At 35.4% G+C, this 22966-nt stretch overlaps 1 protein-coding gene across 1 annotated transcript in view; it reads left to right on the top strand.

Annotated features, from left to right (window-relative positions):
- The first annotated feature begins 1115 nt into the window (after positions 1–1115).
- ERMP1 (endoplasmic reticulum metallopeptidase 1) overlaps positions 1116–22966 on the top strand; it is a 46944-nt gene continuing 25093 nt past the window's right edge. The window contains exons 1-6 of the mRNA XM_074282869.1: positions 1116–4198; positions 5843–6144; positions 13636–13763; positions 15515–15620; positions 19276–19422; positions 22418–22510. Of these exons, the coding sequence (XP_074138970.1) occupies positions 3882–4198; positions 5843–6144; positions 13636–13763; positions 15515–15620; positions 19276–19422; positions 22418–22510 (1093 nt within the window). The 5' untranslated portion in view covers positions 1116–3881. The remainder of the gene's footprint in view (positions 4199–5842; positions 6145–13635; positions 13764–15514; positions 15621–19275; positions 19423–22417; positions 22511–22966) is intronic.

Below are 22966 nucleotides of genomic sequence, written 5' to 3'. Positions count from 1 at the left end.
AAATGATTGGGGTTTAAAACAAACAAGAAAAATCTAGTGGGATTTCACTTTTCTTTGGTTCAGGTCTCAGCTTTACTATCTCTGAATCTAACAGACTGGGAACTCTCCTGCCCCCACAGGCTCTTTGGAAGGAGTCTGTAAGATCAGCAGGGGTAATTCATCTTTACCTACAAAGCAAATACTCCATGGGAGGTGGACCCTGCTGTTGAAATGTGTGCTTATTTAGACCACCCTGGACAGCTGACAAATAGTAATTTTAGGAAGGGTTCTGGGGTTTAGTCCTATTTTTTTCATTAATTTGCATTGGTCACAGGCTTGAGATTCTCACAAGTAAAATTATAATTAAAATGGCTTTAATGAGTAAACTGACTTTAAAAACAAAACAAAACCCTCCCCCTCCCCACTATGTTCATCATCCCTGTCCAATTTGCTGAATACTTATTGGGTACAAAGCTGCAGTAGAAAGGACACATCTTTATTTTATTTAAAAAAAATAATCATAGCTTTTTATTTTTTCAAAATACAAGCAAAGATAGTTTCAACATTTATCCTTGCAAAACTTTGTGTTCCAATTTTTTTCCTGTCTCCCTGCCAAGTAATCCAATATAGGTTAAATATGTGGAATTCTTCTAAACATATTTCCACTTTTATCATGTTGTACAAGAAAAATTAGATCAAAAAGGGTCAAATTAATCTGAGAAACACATTTCTTATTTATGGACCTTTTTAACTTCCTACTTTATTCCTCAAATGTAAATGGATTAGGTTTAAAGTTAAGAGGGTAACTGTCTAGTAGATTCTTGCAAGTGGTAGATATCTATTGTTGCCCATTATACGTGGAGGTACAATTTTCCAAAGCACACGTTTCCAAGTGTGTACACAGAAAAAGTGTGATTGACTGAAAAGACAAGACCAATACATAATGCTTTAATTCTTTCCAAACTTGTGGAAAAGCACAGAGGTTCCTCTGGAGAAAAAGAAAAGAAAGTGAGAGAAGAAATCTAAATCTATTATTATGTCAGTCAGTCAGTCAATAAACATTAATTAAGCATTGTGGTAAGCTTTGGGGATATTTATTGGGTAAGTATGAAACAGGAGACATGAAAAAGTAGGGTGATCTGTGATTTTATTGGTGTTAGATAGAACTCCTTCCTTCATATTAAAATCCATCTCTAATCATAGAAAAAGCAAAAGACAGGTTTTCACCTCAATGAGAACAATTTAGTGGGGGAAACAAGCAAATGTGTACAAACAAGTTGTATATAGGATGAATAGGAAGTAATTAACAGGAAGGGATTAAAATTAAAAGGGATTGGGAAAAGCTTTCTGTAGAAGGTGAGGTTTCAGTTAAGACTTGACAGCCAGAGAAGCTAGGAGGCAGAGATGAGAAGGGAGGCCCTTCTGGGAAAATTCCAGGAATGTAGAGATGGGAGTATCTTCAAGTAATAGCAAGGGGGCCAATGCCACTGAACTAAACTCTTCATCATAGTAGAGGTGGTGGTGGTGCTGTACAGTGTAGCAAGTGAGCCAGTTGTATAGCAAGGGTCTGTCCAAAGTGGCTATGAACATGTGGGAGAGGCAAACCATTAATTCAACAAACATTAAATGTTTAGTCTGTATGGCTTCAAAGTTCAGGAGAGATGGAGTCCTTTCCCCAGGACTATTTACAGTCTTGTAGAAAGATGGTACTAAAGTACATTAGAGAGTTGCAAACCAAAGCATAGTGTGAGAGCAGTCCTAAAAGAATAGGGAAGAAGCGTTATGAAAGCGGTGTTCCATTGGGGCTTTAAAAGATGGATGGGAATTCAAGCAGATAGAATTTTCCCTCAAAGACCTGTATTCTAGTCCTGGCTCTGACTTCTGACCTGAGCCTCTTTTTTCTTATATCTAAAATGAGCATGAGAATGTCCATTTATCCTGTCTGTCCCATTAGGACTCAACTAAGAAAGTACTTTGGCAATTAGCAGGTGCTCCAAGCTATAGCATTTGACCAAACGAAATAGTCAATGGGCTATAAAAATTCTGTTTCTAGCTAAAAGAAAAGGTGTATATCAGTCAGTGAGTCAATAAGTACATATTAAATGTCTATTACATTACATAACCAAGCAAGCAAGACTAAACCCTAGGAGTTACAGAGAAAAGCAAAAATCCTTTCTAAGCTCCTGAAATTCACATTCTATTGTTGTCCTTGGTTTTTGATATCACTGCTTGACTTTTGTTTGCATTGGATTTAAATGAGGAATTATTACAAGTTTGTCAATCTCACTTTCTCTTTCGGAGTCATCAATGTCCAGTGGCAGGATGAAAGTTGGCTGGCCAGGGCCTTGGGGGGCCGTAAATGACCAGCTCTGAGCTTTCTAGAGTGTCTCTGCTTTCACCCCTCATGCCCTGGGAACAAAATTTTCTCTCTGCACAGTCCACCAGGAGAGTCTTCAGATACTTGGGTTAGAGATCCACCTGACAGATTTGAGGCCTATTGATTACCCTCAACCAGCTTTAGCTGATTCATGAGGTGTGGCCACAGCTTGTGCTATTGCTTCTTGCAAAGACAGATATGGCCATGCAGGGCTAAAGCCTGGGAGTTAGAGAAGGGCAGAATCGCCCAGTCCTGACCTCATGGTATTCCCATTCCAACAGGAGAAACGACTACATAAAAACAAGCTATAGCCATAGATCTTCGGATATGAACATAGATTATATATCTGTGATACACAATACATATATGTGTATATATAGATGTAATGGCAATTGATTTGTCATCTTGCTTTTAGATAGAAACACACACAATACACATACGTATGTGTGTATTTATATTAAGATATAGAGATATATTTACGAAGAAGCGATGGGGGGAGGGAGATAAGACAGACTGTGGCCAGGTTGCGAAGTGGATAGAGCCCCATGCCTGAAGTTCAAACCCAGCCTCAGACACCACTTGGATGACCCTGGCCAAATCAATCCTGGTTGCTTCAGTTCTTTATCTGTAAAATCTTCAGCTGGAAAAGGAGAAGGCGAATCAGTCTTTCCTATGAAAACCTTCAGGACTGAAAGACGAGACCAAGAGCTCCTCCTGCACTGGAGAGCCTCAGAGGGAAGGCACTAGCATGAACACGGGCTTGCAGCGAGCCTTCCTACAGAACACGGTATTTTATGAGACTTAAAGGAAGCCAGGAGGCTCTCAAATGACGACTGAGCGGGCCAGGAGTCGGCGTAGCTTCGCTGGCTGGGAAGGGCAGAGGCCACCATCCAGGATCGCTAGGGCACTACTCTTAAGTTACCTAAGGCTAACGACGGGAAGGGGTTAAGTTAGGAAAGGCTTTAAAAACCAAACAGAAGTTTGCGTTGGCTGCCGGAGCTGGTAAGAAGTCAGGGCATTTATTCTGGGGGTGGGGGGGAGGAAGGGAAAAGAGGTTGGAAAGAAGGGACTCGCAAGCATTGTCCTACTTTTCCTTTCCCTCGGGCCCAGAGGCGGGTCCCGGGACAAGCTTCATCCACCCGCCGCGGGGGGCGGGGACAGGTGGGATTTTCGTTTTTAACTTTATTCAGTTTATTCAGCCCGTGCCTTCTTTGAATGCTTGCCTAAGTTTTCATTGATTTCCAAAGAAGCTGTTGTGACTCGGCTTTCTATTCTGGAAATTTCGGCTGTCCACCTGAGCGGACTCCTTAAACCGTCCCGATTCGCCAGCCCCGCCCCTCCCGCCCAAGGAGGCGGGCTCGGGGCGGCCCGCGGGAAAGGACCAATCAGCACAAGTTTGTCCCAGTGCAGTTTCCGTCCGCTCCTCAGGAGGCGCTGCCCCGGCTGCCGGGGTGCAGGCGGCAGTGGCGGTTGGTTGGTTGGGCCGGTGGCCGCAGCGGGGGCTCGGGGCTCGCGGCTCGCGGCCATGGAGTGGGGCTCGCAGTCGGCGGCCGTGAGGCGGCTCCGCGTCGGCGTAGAGCGCCGAGGGAGTCCGGCTGCCCCGGGTCAGGAGGAGCGGGAGGCCTCGGAGCAGGGGCCGCTCCTCGGCTCGCCCCGGGACTGGACGCGGAAGGGGAGTGACGGTGGCCGGGCCGCGGGGTCCGGGCTGTCGGAGGCGCGCGCCGCGGTCGCTCTCCTCCTCTACCTGCTCGGGCTCCGGCTGCTCGTGCAGCTCTCTCTGCAGCAGCTCGTGCTGCCCGCCTCCTCAGGGCCCCGCCCGGAGTTCAGCGCGCTGCGAGCCCGGTAGGTGCCGCTTCGCTCCCCGTCCTCCTACCCTCCCCCACACGTGCACACACCTTTGCGCGCTGCTAGGCACTCCGCAAGCGTTTAATAAACGCACATGAGCTGCACCAGCCCACGCTCTGCAGCGGAACGGGGCTCCGGATTTGGAAGCAGAGAAGACCTGGGTTCAGATCTTTGTTGTGCTTCCTCTTTCGATGACCTTGGGCGAGTCACTTAACATTTCTGGCCCTCAGTTTCCTCCGCAAATTGAGCAGGTTTGGACTAGATAAAGTCCAAGGTCCTTCTGAGCACCAAATCATCCGATTTGACTTTTGCAAATAAAGACGCCAAGGAGCATTTATTAAGTTTTTACTGCATACTTACCGGGCACTGTGCTAAGCCCTGGGGATCTAAAGAAAGCTCACTGAAATATGGTGCCTCTGGAGACTGTCTTTGCATCCTTGACTCTGCTGCAAGACTGGTTTCTTATTAGTGAAAGCTAACACGTGGGAGTGGGAAATGTACATAGTGGTTTTCTCGGCTCCCGGTAGGGTTGCGAGCTGCTCTGGAGCACGGACCGCTGCTTGTGTATCCCGGGCGCTTAGCACGATGCCCGGCACATAGCAATCTCTTGATAAATGCTTGCCTACTGGCTGACCTTCTGGAGAAGACCTGACCTTTTGATTTTATTTACCCTCTGTGTTACTCTGAGCATACCTTTGCTGAACTAGATAATTAGCCAGTTCCATCCAGCTTTTGCTAATGCACCTAAATGGAGAAATTGGGGTTATGCACCATTTATGTTTCTATTTTTTTTGTTTTCAGAGACATGATTTTCATTCTTTTTGGAAATATTCTTCAGTAGAAGACTGGATTTCTTAAAAAAAAATTGTAAACTTGTCAGACTGAAGATCGAAGAATGATTTTCTGTACTATTAGATAAAATCACTTTTTGTGCTAACTTTGAGATGGAAAAGGGGGTACTATAAAGTTACACTTGATGAAAAGTTTCTCACACAGCCTATTTATTGTTAATTAAAATTAAAAGTATAGTAACCTATGGTTGACAGAGGTTGATAATTATATGTGAAAAATATTTCACTAGATCATCTTACTAAAAAAGTTTTGATTATCAAGCAGAGAAAGCTTGTTTTCATAAGTACTTTATCAGAATTTTTTTGGTAGTGGTGATTGCATACTTTAGCTAATTATCTTTTTGAAAAAGTTTCGTTTTGGTCCACTTAAAACTTTGTGAGTAAGGTGGTTATTTGTATGCATTAGGAGGAGGTCACACTGACTTTTAACCATGTGAATCTGTTACCCACTATGTAAAGAAGTTGTAGTGTCACTATTTAGCTCACTGTAGGCATGACTTTTGGACAAACTTTTTATTGCTTTTGGTAGTTTGATGTGTTTGTATTGTAAAGAATTGTATTGAAGTGTGTGAAAAGAATTTTTTTAGATTACAAATCCTTGTGTGAAGTGGTGAGGGCTAAAAATGAAAAGTTAATAGGAATTTATAGATTGTTTCAAGTTATACTTAATATAGTGAAGATCCCTTATTGCTGATAAATATTTAGGTAGATGTGGCTTACTCTTTTGTACTGTGGTGCTTTTAGCTTAGCAAATCTTTTTTTTCATCTTACTCTTTTTGATTTCTTGTAGGAATTATCTTGAACATATAACTTCCATTGGTCCCAGAACTACAGGAAGCCTAGAAAATGAAGTTCTCACAGTTAACTACCTCTTGGAGCAGATTAAACTGATCAAAGCTGAAAGCAGCAGCATTCACAAGATTTCAGTAGATGTGCAACGACCAACAGGGTCCTTCAGCATTGACTTCTTAGGAGGATTTACTAGTTATTATGATAACATAACCAATGTTGTAGTAAAGCTGGAACCTAGAAATGGAGCACAGCATGCAGTTCTGTCCAATTGTCATTTTGACTCAGTAGCAAATTCTCCAGGTATGCTCATGCTGTTATTTAATCATTTAAAAATACCTAGACAATAGCACTTGTCTAAACCAGGGGTTCTTAACTTTAACTTTATGGATAGATTTCAGAGGTCCATGAACTTATATGAGGAAAAAAATGCATTTTCACTAGCATCTATCTGACATTTATCGTTATCCTTCAATCATTTATATAGGTTTCACTAGACTGCTAAAATGGAAAGGGAAGGGGTCCATGACAAGACAAAGGTAAAGAAGCTTCCATCTAAACCCAGCTTTTGGGGTGATGATTCACCATTCTATGGGTGGTCTTAAGTTTTCTTTTTCCTTTTTTTGCTGAGGTAAAGGCTGGTGATGCTGAGACAAGGATCTTCATATCTCCAAGCTACATTTATGGGGTTAATTTCAATACTGACTGATAGAGGTTTTAATCTTTCACACCCGTGCTTTTTATCCTTTCTTAGGCAGGTTGGGACTGCCTAAAGGACAGAAACTCTCAGGGATTCCCCATATTAATCCCATTGTTAGTGCATTTGTTAGTACATTCATCTCTTCTCCTTTAGCCTATTATAGCTCAGAAATTCCAATCTCTAATAATATACTTGCCAGTAGCAGAGATTAAAGGTTTATAGTACCACTCCTAGCCATGGATGTTCTTATTTGTATAACATTAGCAATGTATTGATCTATAAATTATCTTGCTGGTAAATAAATGTAAATGACATCAATTTAGATACTTTCTTTCTGAATTTGCTTGTTATAGACAATATGAGCTTTAGAAAGTTCCTAATTAGCTGAGGATTTGCTCTTTGATTGTACATCTGACACATTAGGAGTACCCTATTTTTCATTGATAGATTTAGTAAGCCTGTTGTCCATTGGTGCTACCAGGCATTAAGTGTCATTTTTATTTCAGAGCTAAGCTGTGATTTCACTTGGCATGTTGTCATTGACTTCTACTTTGGGACTTCACTTAGGAGTATCCTATATTGTTTTAAGTTCCTAGTTAATAATTCTTGCCTAGAAAATACTTTGACAAAATTACAAAAAACATCTTCAGGATCCTTGGGTTTAATATTCTTGGTTAGGTAATATTTAAAGAAGTGAACCATGATGCAGTAGTTAACTGATATATTTTTTTGTAAATATATTCAGCTGGAAGGAATCTCAGAATCATCACTCCCAACTTCCTCACTTGACCAAAGTGGAAACAGCTTCGAACACATAAAGTGCCCAGCCATGTAGTGGTCTTCGGTCTCCAATTTGAAAACAGTCTCCGGTGCTCTTTTGAAATGTTTAATTGCTAGAGTGGTACAAAACATGTTATATTTGTTTGTAGCACCAGACAATGTTTTTTAAAAAAATGTAATGGTGTCTTTTACAAGCAGGTTTTAATTTAAAAATTAAGTTAAATTTAAATTAATTAAAACATTTTTTTAAATTAATTTTTTCCAATCCTAAAATTTAATTTGAATATTTGTACTGATAGTAGCCCATTATTTGTATGTTTCAAAAAGTCACAAGCTTAAAAAGCTTAGAAAATACCAACAATAAAAAAGTGTCTTAGTAAAGTCCTAAAACTCCAAACTTTATTTTTGATTTTAAAAATTCACAAAGTAATAGCATTTATAATTTATTTACACTCCTTTTTATTTTCCTTTGGGTATTTAAAATCCCCCCCCCCCTTTTTTTTTTTTTTTTTTTTTTTTTTTGCTGAGGCAATTGGGATTAAGTGACTTGCCCAGATCACAGAATTAGGAAGTGTTAAGTATCTGAGACCATATTTGAACTCAGGTCCTCCTGACAGGCTGGTGCTTTATCCACTGCTCCATCTAGCCGCCCCGCTATGTTCCTTTTTAAATAAGATCATAGTATTATCTTAATAAATTATTCTTTTCCCCTTCCTCCCCTATTACTTTGTAGAAATCTTGCCTTATTTTTATTTTTGAATCTTGCTATTTTACTAGATTATTGCATCAGTTAATTCTCATTTTTGTGACACAACATTTCTATGTTTAAAAAAAAAATTCTTCAATTACTGGATAAGTAGATTATTTCTAGTTCTTCAATACTATTTTAAAAAAATGTGACTTTTTTAGGCCTATAAGTGAGATCATTTGGTCAAAGGATGTGATCAATTTTGTAACTTTTATTATGTTTTGCCTGATTGTTTTCTAAAAAGATTACACCTTTTTACAGTTTTTTTTTTTAGCAATGTGATACACACCTATTTCCTTGCAGCCCTGCCAACATTGAATTTGATCAGTTTTACTTACCTTTGCTATTTTTGGTGTCAGGTTTTATCTCTGAGTTTTAATTTTCACTACTCAGATGATTAGAGAATTTTTTTTTTTTTAACAGATTTTGTCTTGAGGGAACTGTCTGTCCATAGCTTTTGGCTATTTATTCATTGGTGATTTGGCATTATTCTGGTAAATTTATATATCATTCCCTCATGGAGTTGGGAGAGATATATTTTTATCAGAAATATTTACTGCAATCTCTCTCATTTGCTTTTTTACTTTAGATAAATTGCTTTTTGTTTTACAAATGGAGTTATTTTTATTTAATCAAATTCAAGGATTTTATATTTAAAAATTTCTTCCATTTGTTGAATAGCAGCTTTTACATATGTAAACAAATTTAGAACACTGATTAATTTGATTTTACCTGGATTTACAGTCTCACAGCTTTTGCTTATGGCTATATAATTTCCCCAAACTATTTTTTATTGAATTTGTTTTTTTCCCAATGATTTTGTAGCCTTGAAATTTTAGAACACTAATCATTTTTGACAAGGCAGAATGTTGTAGAGCAGTGGTATCAAACTGAAATAGTAATACAGCCTCACTAAGTCATACATAAGGATCCCTGCTGGCCACTTATTGGCCATATACAGAATCCTTCTGTATGACTTTTGTATGACATGTTGACATGTTCTATTTTATTTTTATTTATTTTGATAGATATTTTCAATTACTTTTTAATCTGGGTGTGTTCAAGGCCTGCCTTTGTCAGGCCTATGGCTGAATAAACTAGGGAAGTAATAAGTCTTTTCACCCCTTAGTGCCCCAGGCCACTTAAAAGACTACTAGGTACTTTGATAGGAGTTTCCTCATTAGGAAGCTGCCTTTACTGGTGAAATCATAGGTTCAATCTCTATTCCTAATCATTTTATATATTTCATTTTATTTCTAGGTTTTCTTTCCATTGATTGATAATTTTTTCATTAAAAAAAATCAATACCAGGTAGTTATAAAATTGCCATTAAAAAATCTGGCAAAGCAATTCTCTGATTTTTTTTTTTTAAAGTTTTCCTTGATATGCTTCTTGTCTTTATTTTTCCAAATAAATCGAATCACTTAATGCAATTCTATAAAGTGTCCAATTGAATCTGTAAACTAATTTTAGGAATTTTGACATTTTTCTATTATTGATTTTACTCTTAACTATGATAGGGGTGATTCTTCCAGGTCAGGTATTCTTTTATAATTACTATTAAAACCTTTAAAATAGTTTTTTTTTAAATTGATTTAAAGCATATTTTGGTAGATTAGTGTCAAATTATTTTTTCAATTAATATAAATTACATTTTTATTTAATTTTTCCTGATTTTTAAGTGACATAAAAATGTAAGTCACTTTTGTGGGCTTATCTTGTATATTACTGAATTAATTTAACATCTATTAAGTTTTTTTAGAGTCTCTTGGGCTTTTTGCACATACAGTTATGTTACCTTTAAGTAGAAATATTTTAGTCTTTTTATTGCTGGTGCTTATTTTTTGTATGCTTATTACTATGTCTATAGTAATTTTTGTGTGTGCTTATTACTGTGTCCATAACTGAAATATAGATGTGGATTAATCATAGAATCATAGAACGGGGGGGGGGGGCGCCCAGGAAACATCTTTGACATCATTTAGTCTAACTCTTTCATTGTCTTAATTGTAGAAACTACTGTAGTAAGACACATTGCTGGAATATAAACATATTTTGAAATCTGTGGACCTGGTCAACTTTCTAATAACTTCCAAATGAAAGTGTCTCTATTTTTCCATTTTAACCCTTATTTTCAAATAGTATTGTTTTAGGGAAAAAAACCTTTTGATTCCATTCCTTTTTGGTTTGGGATTTTTATAGCATTTTACTATCCTGCATTCCTGCTCTTTTATATTGCTATATTCTTAATCTTCAGGCTGTTTAAAGGATTATTTATTCAACAAATGTTTATTAAATACTTCTGTGGAAAGTGTAAAGGAATCAATAATGTGATTTTCAGTAGTCATACATTGCTAAAATATTCTCCAAAGTATTCCATCCTTAGAAATTATATTAGTGTATTATAATAGAAACTTGTAATATGGAAACTTTAGGTAGATAAGACTATATTGTTATTTAATCATTATGGACTCTACATGTCTCAAAACCCATGGAATTTCCTTGGCAAAGATACTGGAGTTATTTGCTATTTCCTTTTCAAGTGTTTCCCTATTTTACAGATGTGGAACTTAAGACAAATTGGGGGTAAGTGACTTGCCCAGGGTCACCTAGCTAGTAAGTGTCTGAGGCTACATTTGAATTCAGATCTTCCTGATTCCAAACCTGGTGCCATATTCAATGCACCATCTTATTTCCCTAGAAAAGACCTACTAGTGTGTATTTTTAAAATACTTCTCTATGACACAAATGAAATAATACCTACAAACAATAATGTTACAGCAAGATGTTACACACTTATAGACTTCTGCCTTGTATTTCCAGGTGGTTGATGTTGAGGGACATTGTTATTTGTGGGAGAACTTCAAATTTAAAGTTACAGGAAAAGTGACATCTATTAATACCTCTCTCTTTGACACATTCATTCACATACTCTTTTTTTTTTTTTTTTTTTTTTTTTTTTGGTTCTTTGGCTTTATCTACATAGAGTAATTTGAAGTATGGAAACTCCCTCAGCAAATTAATTATAGCATGAAATCTTTAGAGAGTTACCTTGGGGCATTGATGATTTTCCAATGTTCCAAAAGCCAGTGTATGTCAGAGAAATTGAACCCTACTTTTTTTTTTTTTCTTGACTCAAAGGCTGAACCTTTCTACTATGTCAGCTGTCTTTATCCTATCCTGGTTTTCTTTGACTCTTGAAAAAGGTATTTGAGCTATCTGAGGCTACATCAAAGACACTGGAAATGTTAGTATAAAAAGGCATCGAAACCTTATTTAAAAAAAAAAAAATCATGTCATTTACTTTTCTTCATTGTGTAGAATGCTTGTAAAATTTACTTTTCTTTTATCCTTTTAAATAGTTGGTTTTTCTTTAAATTGTAAAACATTGCTTAGAACAACTTTTACAGAGTTTGAATTTAGTGTTTTGTATAACTTGATATGGTTTTTGATGGTTTTAGGTTTTTATGAGAGTTACATATATGAATAAGATAATTTTTCATTGTTGCTTTTAGCTTAATTTAGCTTTAATCCAAGCCAATAATGCCTTATAAATGTCTTGTACCCTGTTGCCATAGTGTGTTATCATTACTGAAGCAAGTATAATTTGATAAACTTGAACCATATTTATTCTGGAACCATAGCTGTTGACTTTAAAACTGTAGTACAGATTTTTACAGCTTAAATTGGTAGCTTAGCTAGATGTTAGGTAATGTATATAAATTCTATTGGAATGTATATAAAATTCTATTCTGTCCTAGTAGCGATTAGTAATACTATTTTTTATAGTGTTTTAAAAACTAAAAGCTCATTTAAATCTTAAAGTTAGGCTCATTTTGTAATCTTGATGAGTTGAAATCAAACTGTTATGGTAGGATAGGGAATGATTTTCAGAGCCTCTTGACTTAATATATTATTGTAGAAATTGATACTTTTTTTTTATGATGTAACATTTTCCATCAATGCCCCTCCCCAATTATTTTTGGCCAGGGGTAAGAGGAGAGGATCCCTTCATAATTAATTTTTTTTGAAAATAGTTAAACCTAATGGGTGATTATGACTGATAATGTATATCCTTTTCTACTCTTGTAGTTAACTATTTCATCAATATACTATGCTTTAGATTTAGAGATTTCAAATGTTTTCATCAGTTTCTTGAAAAATAGTTCATCAGTTTCTTTTAAAAATACTTTCCATAAGAAAGATGGCAATTGCCCATCACTATTAAAATTATCTCCTGAGCTTAAGTCCCATCTCTATTTGCTTCCTGTTACCATGACTATATCTATACCTAAAAACTTTGCTCAATTGTGAAAAGGAAGGGATTGGTTTAGATGATTTAAATTCTCTTCTAATTCTAATAGTCTGTGAGAAGACTGTAGACTGAGATTATTCTAGATCTCAGAGAAGCAATTTTATTTGTGCAGTGGTGGGAATTCTTCACTTTTTTGGTGTCCTGGACCAGTCTGATAAAGCCTATAGACTATTCAGACAGATGTTTTTAAAGACATAATATGCCAAGGATTACAAGGGGAAATATGAAAAGGTGTGTTATACAAGTTGGAAAAAAATACAAAGCTCAAATAAGTCCATAGACCCCAGGTTATAAAGCTGTACTTTAGGAGTTTTTTGCTTTAAATGTTTTCTTTGTTTCTAATATTGAAATCTTGAAGGAGGGTCAGACCTTTCTTGGTTAGATAGTTCATTTTTGGAGAATTGTTGCAAGTCCTTACTTCTTGTTTTCATGTGATAGTTAGTTGAAAGTATTGGATTCAAAGCCAGAAAACACACTTTTCTCAAATCCCCAAGCTCTGTTTTTCTGCCATTGTGTTGATGATCTCTCTGGCATCTGATTTCTCGTCTATAAAATGACTAGAGGAGAACAGTAGTTTTGTCTAGTATAAAGCTTCATTTTCAATATTAAAAAACTGGGCTCCCACATGACAGTACTTATAACATTAGCATTTGTTGATAGAGAAAATATGTGATGACCAAAAGCTACTATGAATTCAGTAGCATCTTTAAAACTATATTTTGTGGGAAGTAAATGGAAATTGCAGTGATAATGCTTGGTATATATGTGATTTTTGATAGTGATAACTGTGATTCACAGGTTGGGAACTATTAGACCTAAATGATCTCAAAGGTTCCTCCTAGCTCTAAGTTATCTAATAGGAAGTATGTAGCACCAACAGATTTAACAAAGCAATTTAATTAGGTTATGCTGTGTACAAAGTAATTTTGTGAGCACTTAAAAAGTTTCAAAATAAGAGGAATCATATCCCCAGTAATCTTATCATCTATTGGGGGAGATAAGATTCTGTACTAACGACTAATACAAGAGAGAAATGTATAAGATGGAACAAGTGATTTGACAGGTGATCAGAGAAAGGAGTGGAAGAAACTAAGTGTGTTTTAAATGAGATGGTGCTAATAGAATAAACAGCGAAAGAAATGACTAGTTAAACTTAATATGCAGTTAGGTAGTTTCAGGTTATGAAGGCTATAAAAACAGCAATTTAGAAACACATTTCATATTGTAGATCTATCATTTCTTTTTCCAAAGGTGCCAGCGATGATGCAGTTAGCTGTTCAGTGATGCTTGAAATCTTACGAGTTTTGTCAACATCATCAGAAGCCTTACAACATGCTGTCATATTCCTCTTTAATGGAGCTGAAGAAAATGTCTTGCAAGTAGCTATCACTGTTTTGAATATTAGGCTTTATTAAATGTCTGTTGAGAGAGAAAAAAAGTTGTGTTGTATGCAAATGATGGAATGTTTGTACCTTTTTCTAGCAGCACTATGAATTAATTAATTGGTGAATGAAAAAGCACTTAAGTAGTTACTATGCCAGATGTTGTGCTAGTCTGGGAATACAAGCACAGAAGAGAAACATTTTTGCCTTCGAGCCTCTTGACAGTTAATGATGCCCAGAGAAGGATTTAAACAAACTCTAAAAGTAACACAAGTTTGCATCTTTTTATTAAAACAGTTCTTGAAAATGTAAACTTTTAAAACAGAAAGTGGTCTTGCATAAAGATGATTTGATTTAACAAACAAATCATTGCAATATTTCTTTAAATAGTGATTTAAAAATAGGATTTTTATCTTGGTTCCAATTTCCCTGTCTGAAATGAGGGATATCTAAGGTACCATTCAAATCTTGGGATCTTAGGATTGATTTTTAAAAACTGTTCTTATACACTAATTTTCTTTTTTTTTTTTTTAAATTGAATAATAGTTTTTTATTTTCAAAATACATGCAAAGATAGTTTTCAGCATTCGTCTTTGAAAAACCTTGTATTCCAAATTTTTTTTCTCCCTCTATTCCCTCCACCCCTTCCCCTAGAAGGCAAGTAATCCAATATATGTTAAAAATGTACAATTCTATATATATTTTCACAATTATCATGCTGTACAAGAAAAATCAGATTAAAAAAAAAAGGGAAACAAAACAAAAGGCAAAAACAAACAAGGTGAAAATACCATGTTGTGATCCACACTTAATCCCCACAGTACTCTCTCTGGGTTCAGATGGCTCTCTCATTCCAAGTCTATTGGAACTGGTCTGAATCATCTCATTGTTGAAGAGCCACAGCCATCAGAATTGATCATCACATAATAGTCTTGTTGCTGTATACAGTAATCTTTTGGTTCTACTCACTTCACAGCACCAGTTCATTACACACTTTATTTTCTTTATTAAATGTCTATAGTTCATGACATAATAATTTCCTTATATCTCTTGGTCTGAAGAGTTGATAAATACTTTTGCCACTCTCACTGGTGAGAGTTATTTTAGTTAACTTCTTTTTTTTTTTAAGCTAATAGTGACAACTTGTGATAGTAGCGTCTTCCAAAAATTTGATAATTCCTATCATATGCACTTCCCTATTTATTCATTCTTCCTCTACTTCTTTATTTTGGCATCTATTTCTTTTTATCTCCCATTGATTTTTCTCTCTAGAATGGGGTGAGATAATGGGAGAAATAGCCTCCTAGCTTTACTGGTGATACTGAGGCCTAAAGAGATTGATCAATTAATTGTGCTTTTGTTACATTGTCACTCAGTTTACCTTTCCCAGACTTTAAGGGTCAGAAACTCTCATCCTTACAGTAATTATGTAAGTCAGACAAGCAGATATTTCCATTTCATAGATGAGAAAATTGAGGCACTCACAGTAAGATGACTTGCTTAATGTTCACACTGTCTGTTAGATGATAGAGTGAACTAACCCCTTCAACTAAAGATTTCTAATCATTTACTGTTTTTTTTTTTCTGCTGTATCCCAGATACATTTGTTCTTTCTTAATTATTATTTTTGAGAAAATGCATTTTATATCTCTTATTCTTCATTAGGGAATTTATTTTCATATAGTGAGTTAAATGTAATAGTACCTTAGAATACAATTTAATGATTTTTTTCTGTATTTTTCATTAAGGCCAGTCATGGTTTTATTACTCAGCACCCCTGGGCTAACTTGATTCGTGCATTTATTAACCTGGAAGCAGCAGGTGTTGGAGGAAAAGAGCTTGTATTCCAGACAGGTATGTTATCAAGCATTTTACATTTTAGTTTAAATATTTCTTTTGTACTTAAATTAAATCCTTATGCTGAAATAAATCTTTTTCTGCAGAAAAATTTTTCTTTAGAAAATTATTTATGAAAATATAGGATATCTCCTGAAAGTATTTAACTGTTACAAAAAAATTAACTTGCTGTTTAAGATTTAGATAATAAAAAATATTATGAATTTAAAAAATTGTCATCTATCTAGATATTTAGAGATTTAATTTTATAGTTGAATTTATTTGGTACTATATTTTATATGTATGTAAAACCAGTAACATTTAAGTAGTGTATCATTTCATATTTCTATTCAGAGGTGATCTTGATCTTAAATGTAAAAATATCCAAGTATTATCTATACAATATCTGAAGACTGTCTTAATTTCTCCAAATATTTCCTTCATTTTATTTTATTTTATTTTTTATTTTTTAGCAGTTATTCAATTCTATCTTAGATTTGGGGAAAAGTACCTTTCACAAGGAGCTGTGTCTTGGGTTCTTCCAGTGATAGGTATACTGGAGAAATCTTACAGGTCGATTTAGGGCAGAAATTTAAAGAAAAATTGGAAATCATTGTGTTAGAGATGTGTAGGGCCTTAGGTGATGATCTTTTCCAGCTCTCTCATTTTACAGCTAAGAAAACTGATATGCAGAAGAGTAAAATCTCTTGTTCAAGGTTATGAGACTAGATAGGTCTCCCTTGTCAAGGACCTGTACATGTTATACTTGTAGGTAGTGGTCAATAAATTATTGATGGGAATTAGCATATACAAAGTCCGTGTGGGCCAAAAAGACTCTTTGGCTAGCAATACTTATAAATGGGCTAGATTATTGCAGTAAATATATTACAGCATTATTAAAATAAAAAACAGGTTATGATACTTATGCATTATTTTATCTTACCACTTATTATTAGGTCTTTTTTTCACTAGCATTTTCCTCCAATTCCTATGAAGGTGACTGGGTTCTCACTGACTGGCTAGTAGTATATAAGATCTGACAGTGAAACCTGAGGGTAAGTGTGGTGACAAACTGTCTGCAGTCTGAGGACCAGCTTCGTTTATTTGTTGTTTATCTAAAAAACAGTCTTAGAAGGAATAAGAGGATTTATAATCTATATTGAGAAAAGGAATATTTTTAATATTCTATAAGTATTAAAATATTTTATTTTAAATGAATAATTTGATGGCTTTTTCATATTTATCCTACATTTTAAAACCAGAATAATTTCTCAATAGGATATATCCATTGTCATTTCAGGGAATAGATCATGCAAAAATTATGTGAGGTACAAACATAAGAGAATTAATTATTTGTAAAACACGTAGCAAAAGGAAGAAGAGGAGTATCTCTTTTCCCTTGCTCTCCTGCAGCTCTTCTTCTCAAAGCTGCATTAGTGAAAAGAACATTGCAGTGAGAGCCAAAATGTAAATGAGCCTGGGTTCAGTTCTTGGCTCTCTACACCTTCTTTACTATGGTAGAGGTAGTGGGATGTAGTGGAAAGATGGCAACATTTGGTGGTGAATCTTAGGTTTGCTGTTTTATACCTTTGAGATTATGGGCAAATACATCACATTTGTAACTTTGAATTTCCTCCTCTGTAAAATAGAGTTTGGATGGGATGACACCAAGGGTCCTTTCTAGTTCTGCAACCATGGACCTCTTACCTTGGTCAATTGCCCAAGTTACTCTACTTGTGCTGGGGAAGGAGTGTAGCATTGTGGACAGAGAGGTGGTTTCAAAGTTTTTCTAGGCCCAAGGAATGGGAATTACTCCGTGCTCTAGGCAGCTATCTAATGCAGTTTGGAAATTGCTTGGAGAATCTACATTGGGATAATTTCTTCTCCGGAAAGTTCCCTATGCCAGTTAATAGCAGGACCTGTCTTTATTATCACTGTCTTTTTCTTTAGGATGGTAAAGAAAGTGTTTTATGGTTAATGTTTAAAGTTCTTTGTAGATGTGAACTGCTGCTAATCTCCCTGAGCTTTAGTTTTCTCCTTTATAAAATGGGGATGATATCTGTAAAATTTTACATTAAATGAAATATTATGAATTAAATCTCTTGTGACTTATACATTTTGGTTATTCCCACTTTCTTTTTCATGGGAAGAAATACTAAATTCTAGTCTGAGACCTGTGCAATTAATTATAGGATGGTATTTTTCTCTACTACTTTAAAATAAGTAGGTATGTCACAATAGATGTAGAAGGGATTCTGTTTTGTCATTGGGAGATTACCCCATGGTAATACATTAGATATAGAGAACAGAGCAGTGCATAGCTAGTTTGTTGTTTTTATGTTTGTTTATATCTCTATAAAGCTGGAGAGGAGAGGAGTATCAGTATTTTGCTTTGTGTATCTATTCTTTCCTTTCCCCATTTTAGAAATTTATTTTATTACTCTTTCATTAGATATTTGATCTTAATTGTTTCATTTGTTATCCTTTAGAGAAGATGGGAGTGGTACTATAAAAATAGGAACTTGTCTTTTAAAATTTCCTGGCTCAATATTGGTTTAAATTTAGCATCAATAATTATTATTAAACTTACTGTATTACTTAATGTGTCTTAAAATATTCACAAAGCATAATATAAGATAAATCAACATGGTAGAGTCTAGTGGCATTTGTATTTCATTTCAGACTTATGGGTTATATCATAACTTTTTTAAAAATTGTAATTTGGAATACATTTTTAAAGTGTTGTTAAGAAAAATTGTTATAAATGGTAGTTGTAGAGCTTGTGTGGTGTGGTGTGGTGTGTGATGATACGTGCCTGAACTCCTAGCTACTGAGGAGCCTGAGGCTGATGGATCTTTTGAGCTTGAGAATTAGGAGCTGCAGTGAGCTGATCTAACTAGCTGTCTACACTTAATTTGGCATAATATGGTGAACCCATGGGACCAGGGGCCACCAGTTAAAGTAGCAACTTTTCATAGGAAGAATAGAACCAGGATAGAAATGGAATAGGTTAGAGCTCCCAGGCCTGATTTGAACTGGGGCCTATGTATATGTAAGCCCCTGAATTTTTAGCATAGGTATGTTAGAGAGATCCAGCAATTGTTTTAAATGATATGGTTCTGACTACAGTGCATAAAAAGCTGTTAAACCTTCTTGAATAAGAAACATAATACTTATTATAACAAATTGTCATTTATTTATAGTATTGTTTTTGTACAAAAATGCAGTTAGAAATGCTAATTAGGCTGTTAGGAATTCCTCCTTTTCTTTCCTCCTTCCCCTATCCTCTCAGTGGTGGTTTCTCTGGTAGGACAATCTTGAGAACAACCTCAGTGGACAGAAGTAATTGGTTCTGGGTATCTCAGTTTAATATTCTACATTTGTATGAGAAAATATCTCTATTCTGACTTGGATATCAAAAGGCACTTGTACCTTTGAGGCATTGGATTGGATTCCCCGGCACCCCAGTTATATGTATAGGTCATTCACAAGTTGAGAATGCTTAACAGAAGCATTAGGTGACTGAATAATATGCTTCCACAAATTGGGTCCAGTAAACTTACTTTTTCTTTTCTATGTTTTTTGTTTTCTATGTTCAGTAGTTTTCTGTCTCATTTTATGGAAGATAATGCTGGGTTGATCTTGTTAAATATATTCTGATATTTCTTTGCAGGACCTGAAAATCCTTGGTTGGTCCAAGCATATGTTTTAGCAGCAAAGCATCCTTTTGCCTCAGTGGTAGCTCAGGAGGTTTTTCAAAGTGGAATTATTCCGTCAGATACAGACTTTCGCATCTACAGGGATTTTGGCAGCATTCCAGGTATTTTATATTCAATTATGTTATATTATTAATAATTTTGTGTAAATATTATAGGAATAAAAAATAAAGTAGTTGCTTACAACCTCTTAAGTAATTGTTCTTTCTTTATATGTTTGGCATTCCTCTGAATGACAAATTTTAGATACTAGCTAGCACTTACATTAGAATTTAAGATTTGCACAGCACTTTACAAATATTACTTTATTTTATTCTTATAACAATTCTGTGAGATGGGTTCTATTATTATCTCCATGTAACAGGCTCAGAATTTGAACTGCGGTCTTGTAGTCCTGTGATTTCCTGGATTCCTTGGCACCCCAGTTATATATGTATAGGTCATTCACAAATTGTCTGTCCACTAGAGACCATCTGTAATAATTCCGTACCTACCAGAATTCCATTTCTAATCATAGCTTGAGTATTAGCTGTAGAGATTGGTGGTTAACAGAAGCACTGTGTGGCTGAATAATATGCTTCCACAAATTGGGTCCAGTAAGCTTACTTTTTCTTTTCTCGTCTATGTTTTTTGTTTTCTACTTTGTACATTTTTGTGCCAGATTTCATATGAATGAAAGTTGTGAGGTTTGCCCTATTAAATCCAATCACAGTCAGAGTTGGAAGTATACTTACCATTGAGCTTCTAAGATTGACATTTAGTCTGTTATCTTGTCTTAGTGTTTGTGTCTGTCTTTGGGAGGGCAAAATAATCTTAGTATGAATGGAGTTGCCTGAGGCTATAATTTATTTTACTTTTATTTTTCAGCTTTTGTTAGTTAAAACTGCAACATTTTCTTACCATTTTTAGTCTATGAGAAACTTAAGAGATTATCTGGCCTTTAAAATTTATATATATTAACTGATAATGGTTTGACTCTTTGCTTAAAAGTATTTGTAAAATCAGTGATTTTAATTGAATCACTTTCCCATCAGCATTTATTATTTTCAAGAGGATGATTTAAAGATTAAAAAAAATTATCTTTAGCAAAAATGCATTGCTCACTTCTGTGTTGTTTTATTTCTATAACAAAATAATGGTAAGCTAGCAAATCTTAAGACATACATTACTATCAAGAAAAGAGATTGGGATCATAAAAGTCAGATGATTTAGAGCCAGAAGAGGACAGTTAGTCACAAAGAAATTGAATCCCACTTAAGTGATATGATCTGCCCAAGGCTGAACTGGTAGCACAAGGGGCACAAGAATAGAGCCCTGGCCTGGAATCTGGCTGATCTGAGCTCCAGGCGGTGTCACGCAAGGGACTTAACAAGCTATGTGACTTCATCTCTCTGTTCTCAATTTCTAGCACCTACCTTTCAGGGTTGCTGTGCGGATCAAAAGCGATAATGATTGCAAAGCACTTAGCATAGTGCTGGTGCCTGATGGGTGCTGACCTGAGTCCTCTGACTCCAAGTCCAATGTCCTTTCTCTCATATTGTGCTCCTTGCTAGAGAGCTTGTTTTGGGATAGTTGTCTGACTGAGAGATAGAGAATGGATGCTTCAGATCCCTCATTTTTGTATCTTATGAGTTAAAATATATTTCCTTCTTTTGGTAAACCATTGTGTCTACATTAAGAAATGTGCATGTTTAGGTTTTCCACTAATACTTTCTGAAAGATTTTATATATCAGTATATGAATTTTAGTTTTAACCATTCTCTTGTGCCTAGATCATAAACTTTCCAGATTTCCCTTATATATAAAATAGTACAATAATGCAAATCATTCACCTGTTGACCAAATTATTAATACTTAACAAATCATTATGATTTTTCAGCATCAGTCAGCATTAGCTATTCAAGCATTACAGCCTGCTCTGTTTGAGGCACAATGCTGAGTCGTAGAGATGCACAGACAAAAATGAGAATTATTCTCTCAATACAGTATGTTAACAATGACAGATGATTAAACATCACTTTGAGGTTTGCAAAATACTTTACAAACAAAAATATCTGATTCGATTCTTACATCAATCCTATTTTACAGTTGAGGAAATTGAGGCAGGCAGATCATGAGTGACTTTGCCAAGTCACATAACTAGTACCTAGACAAAGACCTGGAGATAGAATATGGAGTATGGAGTAGCAAGGAAATCAGGTATGGTTAGACAGGTCAGGAGGAGAACCAAGAGAGTTAATGTTGGAAAGAAAAAAAAACTCTGAAGCATTGCTTGATAATTGGCATATTCAGTTGTGGCAGCCAGGTGGCACAGAACGCAGAGTGCCAGCTCTGGAGTCAGGCCAACTTGTCTCCTCCAAGATCAACTCTGGCTTCAGACACTAGCTTGCTGGGTGACCTTGGTCCAGTTACTTAAGCCTGTTTGCTTCAGTTTCCTCGTGAGCTGGAGAAGGAAATGGAAAACCATTTCAGTGTCTTTGCCAAGAAAACCCCCAAAGGGTCATAAAGAATTAGACGCAACTGAACAACAATATGGCATATTCAGTTATGGACATCTTTTATTTCAGAAATAGTCACCAGTTTGTTGTCAGAAGGAGAACTATTTTGTGACATAATTATTTAAAATAATTTAGGCTGAAATGAGGGTTGACTTTATTCTTTCATAGTTTTACATTTCAAATGAGTAACAATAAATCAATCTCAAAATGTGTGAAGGTAAATAATTTTTTGGGGGGGTCTCAGGCAACTTGGCATCTTTTGCTTACTTTAGCTAATTTCCATCCATTCCAAATCTTATCAGGTCCTGTTATGGATGATAGCTAGTTCTGCAAGGGTCTTTGAAATTTTGTTTATTCATTTCTTCTGTGCTTAAATACCCTTTAAATAAGCCCTTTATACAAATGGTTTGGAATTTGATTTTTGGTTCTGGCCAGGTAATAATCGAGAAGATACATTTTTGGGCAACCAGAAAGAACATATGTGAAATGAACAACTATAAGTGAGGTTGTTCTTAGAAGTTTAACTTTTATGTACTTTATTAAAATAATATTAATATGTGGATTACTGTGTTTCTTTTATGTTTTCTTTTTCATTTCTTAGGAATAGACTTGGCTTTTATTGAGAATGGCTACATTTATCATACAAGGTATGATACATCAGACAGAATTCTCACCGATTCTATTCAGAGAGCAGGTTGGTATTAGATTTTTATAAGCAGTACATCTAGATGTAGTTGTTTCCTCACTTATCTACATTTTAAAATCGGAGTGATTTCTTCTAGAGTCATTATTTGTGAACTTCTTTAACTTAAGTGTATCTAATGAGATCAGAGGCTGTTTGCTTTTAAGACTAGTGTTAATACTGATCTCTACTCAAAACTTTCATCTGTCTTTTAGGTTCTGGATGAGTAGTGACCATTATATTTTTAGGAATTATAATTTCTATGACTTAGAATTTTTGTGATTTTTTTTCAGCTTTTATTTAAAATTATCATACCAAAAATTTATTTTGTATGTTACCAATAATGTCTCATGTATAGGTATAGCTCATCTGCTCTTATTATGACTAAGCAAGAATCATGCCAGGTGAAATCAAAAAGGTATTTTCAATGTATACTTTTTGTCTATATAAGTAGCTTCCCCTATTCAC

Source organism: Sminthopsis crassicaudata, chromosome 1, assembly GCF_048593235.1.
Source record: "Sminthopsis crassicaudata isolate SCR6 chromosome 1, ASM4859323v1, whole genome shotgun sequence".
NCBI classification, from domain to species: Eukaryota; Metazoa; Chordata; class Mammalia; order Dasyuromorphia; family Dasyuridae; genus Sminthopsis; species Sminthopsis crassicaudata.
The sequence above is the reverse complement of the archived record's forward strand: the minus strand, read 5'-3'. Positions and strand labels throughout refer to the sequence as shown.